This window comes from Etheostoma spectabile, chromosome 6, assembly GCF_008692095.1.
Source record: "Etheostoma spectabile isolate EspeVRDwgs_2016 chromosome 6, UIUC_Espe_1.0, whole genome shotgun sequence".
Classification (NCBI taxonomy): domain Eukaryota; kingdom Metazoa; phylum Chordata; class Actinopteri; order Perciformes; family Percidae; genus Etheostoma; species Etheostoma spectabile.
This window is the reverse complement of record NC_045738.1, coordinates 31,698,219-31,708,035: the sequence shown is the minus strand read 5'-3', so window position 1 is coordinate 31,708,035 and position 9,817 is coordinate 31,698,219. Positions and strand designations below refer to the sequence as shown.

General features: G+C 45.5%; 1 protein-coding gene across 1 annotated transcript; it reads right to left on the bottom strand.

Moving 5' to 3' along the window:
• Positions 1–673: 673 nt before the first annotated feature.
• On the bottom strand, positions 674–4,673 carry kcnv1 (potassium voltage-gated channel modifier subfamily V member 1; the record flags this gene model as incomplete). Its single annotated transcript, XM_032519075.1, is given in 3 exon segments — positions 674–1,749; positions 3,019–3,686; positions 4,399–4,673. Coding segments are annotated over 3 exon segments (1,473 nt in total).
• Between the last annotated feature and the right edge of the window lie 5,144 nt (positions 4,674–9,817).

The following is a 9,817-nucleotide window of genomic DNA, read 5'->3' as shown; positions in this document are numbered from 1 at the left end:
GACCAGGACTAGTTGAGTCCAAGTCAAGACCGAGTCCAAAGAGGTTTGAGGACAAGTCAAGACTGAGTCCAAAGAGGTTCGAGTCCGAGTCAAGACCGAGTCCAGGACAGAAAACAGGTCTTATGCATGACAGTATCAAGACAATCATTTTGGGTTTCCTTTTCCCTCCAATATTATTATCAACATAATAAAGACACCTGGACTCGGTCCAGACCAGAAGCCATTTCTGGGCAAGACCAGCGGCCGAGACCGAGACAAGTCAGAGTCCAAATACTAGCGAGTTCGAGACCATAAAAAAACGTCTTGATTCCGGACTCGAGTACTACAGCCCTGCTACATTGTGACTGTCCTTGCCCGTAAAAAAAAACATTCGTTAGTTGGTTAGTTGGTTCAAGCAACAATTCTGAAAGACACTTACATTTACAGTGGCAACACCCTCTAATGAGCTCCCGTTATAAAGGAGCAAAGCAGGAAGTTGACAAAGTATAAGAGCATAAGAGTGAAGTATAAGAGCATAAGAGTGAAGTATAAGAGCATAAGAGTGAAGTATAAGAGCATAAGAGTGAAGTATAAGAGCATAAGAGTGATGATAAGAGTACAAGAGTGAAGTTGAAGAGTATACTTCCCTCGTATACGAGTGAAGTATGAGAGTGTCACAAGGACTGATTATGTTGGGGACAGGTCAAACAAAGACAGGACCATCACCCAGGACACCAAGGGTTAATGTACCATTTGAACAGTATTTCCCTTCGGGGATCTGTAAAGTATTTCTGATTCGGAAATTAAAACCGCAAATAAGTCCCGGGTCAGTTGGACCGAGGGACACGAGAGGGTCCCGAAGGTGAAGACAACACCAGGGTTAACTTTACAGAAATACTGCACGTTCTGCGTCACATCCGTGAGGATAAATAACTACACAAAAGACCAGAAACTCTAAAGCGGACGTCATTATCTCAGCTTTATTACATCTGGTATTTGTTGTGACGATTCCCATTTTGAGTAATCCTAAGGTAAGACATGCACTTTCCCACACAGGGATTATGTTCTTCTCTTTATACTGTGGATTTATCTATATTAGGGGATTCCACTGCTGTGTTTGAACCGGTTTACACCAGGTGAGACTAGTTTAGAGAGGCCAGAAACATCCGCTCCTACAGCACTACTGTCTGACTCTTGTGTGGTTGTAATTTGCAGAGCAATCACTCAGAGTCTCCTGGTTTTACCACCACAGTTCCTCTCCTCCGCTGCTCCGGGTGCTCACCCTTTTGTGGCCGTGCAGCCTCAACATCTCCAGGATGCTCCGGGCGTAGGCGTCCCTCAGATTCACGCCTCCTCCTCCCGCCCTTCCCTCGCCCATCCCCCCCACCGAGCCGCGGGCCAGCCTCTTCAGCATCTCGCTCTGCCTCGCCGCCGCGTCCTTCACCCTCATGGTGAGGTAGCAGGCGGAGAAGCGCTCGTTGATGATGGCGATGGGCAGCGCCAGGATCAGGATCCCGGACAGGATGCACAGGAAGGCCAGCACCTTCCCCGCGGCCGTGTCGGGCCGGACGTCCCCGTAGCCGACCGTCGTCATGGAGGTGGTCGCCCACCACCACGCCGCCGGCACGCTGGTGAACGTGGTGGCGGGAAGGTCGCGCTCCAGGGTGAACACCACGGTGGCGAAGATGGAGATGCCGACGCCGAGGAAGAGGAGCAGCAGGCCGACCTCCTCGTAGCACTCGGCGATGGTCAAACCCAGAGACTTCAGGCCTGGACACAAATGAGGACAGACAAATATTCCATAAAAACATCACGTATATTTTCCATTCATGGTGAGCATGTACTGTGTATTCAAACATATTAATGGCAGTACTGATTGGGCTTTTAAATAAAAAACTTAAAAATGCAAAATATGCCTTTGATAGGTTTCTCTAAAAAACAATCGTGGGGTATTCCTTGCATCAAATGAGGAACACCACGTGACTGATGATGTCCGACGCTTCAAGCATTACTTTCGTAACGTTCGCCCCATGTAGACTGAGTCCTGCAGGGGCCCGGGTTCGGGTCCCTGCCCATCTGTCTCCCCCTTTAATATCTATACACTGTCAATAAAGGGAAAAGCTGCCGTGTTGTTGGTCCTGTCTTGTGTCCCCCTGAGTGTCTGCATGTTCTGTTTCCTGTTTTATTTTGAAGTCTGGTCTCTGTCTCGTCCTGTCTTTAGTTCTACTTCCTGTGTCTTCACGCTCTTGTGATTACCTGATGTTTTCCACCTGCTCCCCTCCCCTCCTGTCACCTGTCTCTCATTACTTCGTTACCTCGTTATCTCCTGTATTTAATGTGCTTCCCTCGTCTCTTGTCAGATCCTTTTGTCCTGTCAGCAAGTTCGTTGCGCTGTGCCGTGCCGTGCCGTGCCGTGCCGTGCTGTGCCGTGCCGTGCCGTGCCGTGCTGTGCCGCGTCGCAGTGTTCTTGGTGTTGTTTCCTGATCCCTTGGACTTTTATCCCCGTGAGTTATTCCCCGCCTTCGTTCCCAGTTTTTGCATTTCTTTTCCCTTTACCTTTTGGGGAGTTTTGGGAGTTTTTGGGAAATCTTTTGGTGCTTTCTGTTGGATCCTGTGTTCATTTGACTGTGTATTTTGTTAATCAAGCTTGTTTGAAGCTCTCACCTGCTCCGCATTTTGGGTTCTCCTTCATTCTACATATTCACACTAAATTGGCAATGACAATCGATACATAATCTTCAAAGAGAGAATCGTAATGCATCTAAGACTCAGTTATTCCCCTACCTGTAATAGTAATATCATTAGTTCTGAAGGTATTTGGTGACCAAAGTATTGGACATGTGGATTTGGGACATTAACCGGGCCAGGTCTAAAGTCCAAGGACCACCGAGGTGTTACATTTGATCCCAATCCATCAGGTAGTTTAGAGATTTCAGTCTGGAACTGAAGACTTGTAGAATAATATAAATGTGAACGACGGCAGCAACTGGATCAGAAGGCAAACTTGAAAAAATTGACAATACCAAAACGTCTGTTTACCTGTCGAGTGTCGTCCCAGCTTCAACATCCGCAGAGACCTGAGGAGTCTGAGGACCTGCACCACGCGGCCCATGTTCTCCAGCTCCGTGGATCCTCCGTGGAGGCTCTCCACCGCCAGCGTCACGTAGAACGGCAGGATGGCCAGCAGGTCGATCACGTTGGGGATGCTTCGACTGAAGCGACACTTGTCCCTCACGCAGAGAAACCGAAGTGCCAACTCGCCCGTGAACCACACCACGCAGACGTACTCCAGGGCGTCGAACATCAGCGGTGCGCCGACGCCGACGTCACTCACGCCGAAGTCCTCCCCCAAATCTAACGAGATGAGCACCATGTTGATGAGCGACACCACCACGAAGAAGACCGAGAGCGAGCCGAAGGTGCGAGCGGCGCGGGATGAGTCCGGTTTCTCAAGCAGATCCCACAGGCAGCGGCGGAGAGCCGGGCAAGCGGCACCCGCGAAGTCCTCATCGTGGTCCTCGGGCTCGTAGTCCGGCCTCACGTCCAGGTTCTCCTTCTGCTCCTTGCGGCGGTAGTAGCGCTCGCGGCAGCAGGGGTTGATGCGAAGCTCGTCGATGCCCCAGTATTCGATCTCCTGCAGGAAGGAGATCTCACACAACTCCTCCTTCACATGCAGGTGGCCCGTCCGGTAGAAGTTCATCACGTACCTGTCAGCAGAGACAGGAAGAGACAGGAAGCATTGATATTAACCCTCATGTTGTCCTCATGTTGTCCTATATCAATGTTCTTTTTAATTCCCCAAAATAACATGATTGATTCCAACGCTCTTTGCCAAGTATAAATCTCTACTTTCATTAATTTTGGGTCTTATTCTATTTTATAGCATTGTAAAACAAATGGAAGTGTTTTTGAAATAGTATTGAGTAAAAGTTGACATATTCCAGTCTGTGATTATCATCAACATCCATTCCTTTAATTTTAGTCCAAATAATTCCTAATTTCTGCTTTTCTAACTCAAACATTAGGTATAATAAACTAATGAATGAGGTTTATTGGCCATAAATTCCACAAATAACTGTAAAAGTAAAGTTAATAAGTTAGTGTTACGTAGCGTTAAATGTCAAAAAAAGTGACAAACACTGGAAAAAAAGCGTCAAAAGTGTTACAAAAACGTAAGAAAAAGTTAAAAACATTGATAAAAAGCATCAACAACATTTTCAATTTTGACGGGAAGACGACACGAGGGATAAACACTATAAAGGTTTTGCACTTTATTACCTTCAACTTCGTTATCCAAATTACCTAAATTAAGTATGATATACTGTAGACATTTTTGTCTTTGGTACATTTTTAGCGTGTTATTTAGCGTGTAACAGGACATTATGCAATTCTCAGGTTAGAGATCGAGGCGCCACCTACTGGAAGGTCTGTGAACTCCGGTCGAAGAAGAACTCGTTCTGCAGGAAGTCGGCGTCGTCGCAGAGCTCCAGCGCCGCGTCCCGGCTGCAGCGGGACAGTCTCCCCAGGCGGGTCTCCGGGTGGGACGCCAGCAGCTCCTGGGACAGCTCGTAGCGACTTCCCCCGACGTTGACGACGAAGGAGTCCAGCGGGTCTTTGACGCAGGACGCCGTCGCCCCGTTGAAGAAAACACTGGAGTCCTGGGACGCCGGAGAGGCGCTGGAGGGGAGGCTCATGGTGGAGAGGGGGGGCTGGTGGGGAAGTGAAGGGTGACAAGTGTCCAATTTTTTAAAAATAGTTCACGTTAAAATCACTCATTAGTCCGAGCAACCTCAACCCTGGTGTTGTCTCCACGTTCGAGACCATCTCGTATCCCTCGGGTCAAACTGACCCGGGACTTATTCAGGGTTTTAAAAACAATTCTGAAATGAAATGTTACTTCATAAACTATCAACAAATATTGTCTTTATCTCCATACCCAACAGCTGAGATAACATCTCTGTTCAGGGAATGCATCAGTCTCTACTAGCACACTATTAAACATGGAAGTGGGTTTTTTTTTTTGTCATAAGGTTATAATTCATGTTAAAAATCCACTATGGAAACAACATAAGTGTCATATCCAGAATAATGTTCTGAGTCAGGAACACATGTTTATCTCAGGAAATAAGGAAAGGACGTTGAACCTCGTGTCGTCTTCACGTCAAAATTGAAAATGAACACTTCTGTTGCTGCTTTTTATCGCTGTTTTTAACTTTTTCTTACGTTTTTGTCCTTTTTTTTTCAATGTTTGTCACTTTTTTGACGTTTTCAACACTACGCAACACTAACTTATTAACTTTAGTTTTACAGTTATTTTTGGAATTTACCGTCAATAAACCTCATTTATAGGAAATTATATCTAATGTTTGAGTTAGAAAACAGAAATTAGGAATTATTGAGACTAAAATTAAAGTATTTGTACTTGGCAAAGAGCTTTGGGTGGAATCAATCATGTTATTTTGGGGAATTAAAAAGAACATTGATTTAGGACAACATGAGGACAACATGGGGACAACATGGGGACAACATGAAGACAACATGAGGACAACATGAGGACAACATGAGGACAACATGGGGACAACATGAGGACAACATGGGGACAACATGAAGACAACATGAGGACAACATGAGGACAACATGAGGACAACATGGGGACAACATGAGGACAACATGAGGACAACATGGGGACAACATGGGGACAACATGAGGGTTAAGAGAGACGAAGCCTCTGGTCGTGTCCCACTTCCAGCAGATCAACGACTGCTGCAGTTTTTAAATATTTTAACTGTTTTTCCTAATTAACAGATCTAATGCTACTGCTCCTGTGATCACTCATTCCCTTTGGCTAGGTTCTTCTGTATAACTCTAATTTACACACTGAATATTACAGAAGTAAGTATGTACATGACAGGCGGCGGAAAGGGGAAACAGAGAAAGTTAGATCTCCACAGTTTTGTCCGTCTGCAGAGACAACACGGAGCTGAATTAAACATGCAGCGATTGGATGGATAATATATTCTTGGAGGGGCCCCATGTGAGCCGTTGTCAGGGGCCCAGGATGTGGAGCTGCGCGGTGGAAGCTTGTTTCCCCGAAAATATGAAATATGAAATATGCATCGGCTGCTCCCCTGGGTTTGATTGGGATGAGTTAAATATAGACATGGTGTGAAACTCATGTCTTCTAACACACACACGCCTGACATAAAGTGGCGTTAACGAGCAGCAGCGAGCCAACAACGGCAATGGGATGCAAAACAGGCGCTCCTGATGCAGGAGGGCAATCAAGGGCAACAAAACACAGGCTGATGTGTTGGAGCGGACTAAGGACCCGAAAGCAGAGACGAGGGGGGCCGGCGGGGAGCAGGTAACCACGGGTTTATTAACACACTGTCCAAGGAAAAACACAGGGAGCAACATGAGCAAAGCCAAATCCAAGAAATACAAAAGTCGAAAAAGGGTAAAGGGAAAAAGACAAAACAACAACAGGACAAAGAACTGGGAAAAACCTACGAGACGAGACAGAGACCAGACTTCAAAATAAAACAGGAAACAGAACATAGACACTAAATGGGAGAACTAGACAAGAACAAGACAAGACCAAAAAACACCATCCAATAAACACAAGAAATAACAGCAGGCTAAGAACTAAACGCAGGAAAACAGACTACCGCAATAAAATAAGACAAACACAAGCAGGAGGGCAATCAACGTCCACAAGAAACAGGCAATGTCTTCTGAAAAAGGAAAAATCAAAAGGTGTAGCACCTGGAAATAACCCTGTTGAAAGTATTTAGTTGGTTTACATATAACACATAATCCACACATAATAGACCATTGTTTACAGTGCATTGGTAGTTGGTTGGTCATAGCCCCGAAAAGGTGAGTGTGAGCCAGGTACAAAGCTCCGAGAGGGCGGGGCAGTTACGTTGAGCTGACAAAAAGTAACTACATCTGTCTGCGTTGGGGGTTGGGTGTGAATCAGAAAGTTGAAATTTTTCAAGTGTAATCAGCAGCATAACTTAAAACAGCTTTCATTCATAATAATGCATCAAATTTCATGAGTTTATCATGTGTTTTGTGTGTGTAAAATAAAAGTAAATATTGCAATATTCCAACAATATTTCCCTGTAGCAGTAGACGTTTAGGGGGAATTAATTGGAGAAACTGTATTTTAGACACAGAAAAAAAAATTTCATAACTGATTCTGATCATTTTAAAAATTTATCTTAATAAAATGGATTTTTTTCCATCATTTTTGCACTCCGTTCAAGCTTTTTTAGTCTTTTTAATGTTTTTGTCCCGGTGGAATATATATTTTTTAATCCTATAACTGATTTCTAATCATCCTACTAACATGAATATGAACCGTTTGAATAGTCCGAATATTTTCTACACTCTACACATAATTTTTCAGTTAAATAACTGTGTTATAGACTTATAGAATTTCTGTTATATTGTAAATTAACAGAGCTTAACCTGTGAATCACGTACAATATTAACGATTTCTGTTAATAGTTACATTCATAACTGTTAATTTCCAGATATTTTTTGTACATTGAGTTGAGTCCCACCTTGACTTAAGTTTCAACCATCTTATTTCAAAACATCCTTCATTTACAGATTACATAAAATCCTAAAAACTTCATAAAAACTTCACAAAAACTTCATAAGAGTCAGAAGAGCTGAATCTTACCCGGTCTAACCGTAGAGGATCTCTCTCTCTGAAGATAACTCCAAAGTTTCACCAAATCATGGTGCACAGAACAATCCAACGATCACATTATGACAAGAAGAGAGAATAAAGGAATGAAGTCTCAGGACGGACATACAGACAAACAGAAAGGCAGGCAGACAGACAGAAAGACGAAAGACACAGACAGGCAGAAAGATGGACAGATAGAAAGACACAAAGTCAGAAAGACAGACCGAAAGAAAGACAGATAGAAAGATGGACAGATAGAAAGAAAGACAGAAAGACAGACAGACGGACACAGACAGACGGACGGACAGAAAGACAGACACACAGACACAGACAGACGGATGGACAGAACAACAGACAGCAGGACGAGTTAGCAGCTCGGCGCTCTGCTGCTCTCTGAGCGTCTCTGCAGGTTTAAAGTGGAGCAGTGGAAGGTATGAGAGAGGAGGAGGAGGAGGAGGAGGAGGAGGAGGAGGAGGAGGAGGAGGAGGAGGAGAGTAGGGAGGAGATAGAAGAGGAGGGGGAAGAGGAGATGGAAGAGGAGGAGGAGGAGGAAGAGGAGGAGGAGGGTCCATCACACACTATTCTCATGTTATTCTTTTTTGTGAATTTTATGGAAGGAAAAAAGAATATCTAGATACACAAACAGTTTATACACACATACACAACAGAGAAGCCCCATGTCCACCCTACAAACCAACAGCAGACGCTGCAATACACACATAGTTAATTTAAGGAATGATATCCATCCATCTTCATCCGGTATCTGGTCTAGGGGGCAGCAGCTCCAGCAGGGGACCCCAAACCTCCCTTTCCCGAGCCACATCCCAAGGTGTTCCCAGGCCAGGTTGGAGATACAATACCTAGTCCTGGGTCTTCCCCGAGGCCTCCTCCCAGCTGGACGTGCCTCCACCTAGTCCTGGGTCTTCCCCGAGGTCTCCTCCCAGCTGCCTGGACCACCTCCCTAGGGACCCCCACAGGAGGCATCCTTACCAGACGCCCGAACCACCTCAACTGGCTCCTTTCGATGCGAAGGAGCAGCGGCTCTACTCCGAGCTCCTCTCGGAGGACTGTGGTTCTCACCCAATCTCTAAGGGGGACGCCAGCCCCCCCCCCCCCCCCCTCCTGAGGAAACCCATTTCAGCAGCTTGTACCCTGTTCCTACCCTCACCTATGGTCATGAAGGCTGGGTCATGACCGAAAGAACGAGATCCAGGGTACAAGCGGTAACAATGTATAAATATATAAAAAGAAAGCATAGCAATGATTGAGGTCATAAGTCAGTTTGTCCAGAGAGAAAAGAGCCGATATCTGTGATACCCCCAAATCAACCGTGGGGACCTTTGGAGCGGTGGTCTGGGGGGACCTTTGGAGCCTTGGTCTGGGGGGACCTTTGCAGCTGTGGTCCGGGGGGACCTTCGGAGCGGTGGTCCGGGGGGACCTTTGGAGGAGTGGTCTGGGGGGACCTTTGGAGCCGTGGTCTGAGGGGACCTTCAGAGCGGTGGTCTGGGGGGACCTTCGGAGGAGTGGTCTGGGGGGACCTTTGGAGTGGTTGTTTGGGGGGACCTTCGGAGCCGTGGTCTGGGGGGACCTTTGAATCTGGACTTTTATGCAGTACAGGGAGAACCTTTCAGATATTTTACTCAGGAAAAAGTAGCGATATCACAGACAGCGTAAAAATACTACAAGTAAAAAGTCCTGCATTTAAAATCAAACTCAAATAAAAAATATTAACATCTAAATAGACCCGCTCTATCTGTAAATTATAGAGCGGTCTAGACCTGCTCTATCTGTAAATTATAGAGAGGTCTAGACCTGCTCTATCTGTAAATTATAGAGAGGTCTAGACCTGCTCTATCTGTAAATTATAGAGCGGTCTAGACCTGCTCTACCTGTAAATTATAGAGCGGTCTAGACCTGCTCTATCTGTAAATTATAGAGCGGTCTAGACCTGCTCTATCTGTAAATTATAGAGAGGTCTAGACCTGCTCTATCTGTAAATTATAGAGCGCTCTAGACCTGCTCTATCTGTAAATTATAGAGCGGTCTAGACCTGCTCTATCTGTAAATTATAGAGAGGTCTAGACCTGCTCTATCTGTAAATTATAGAGAGGTCTAGACCTGCTGTATCTGTAAAGT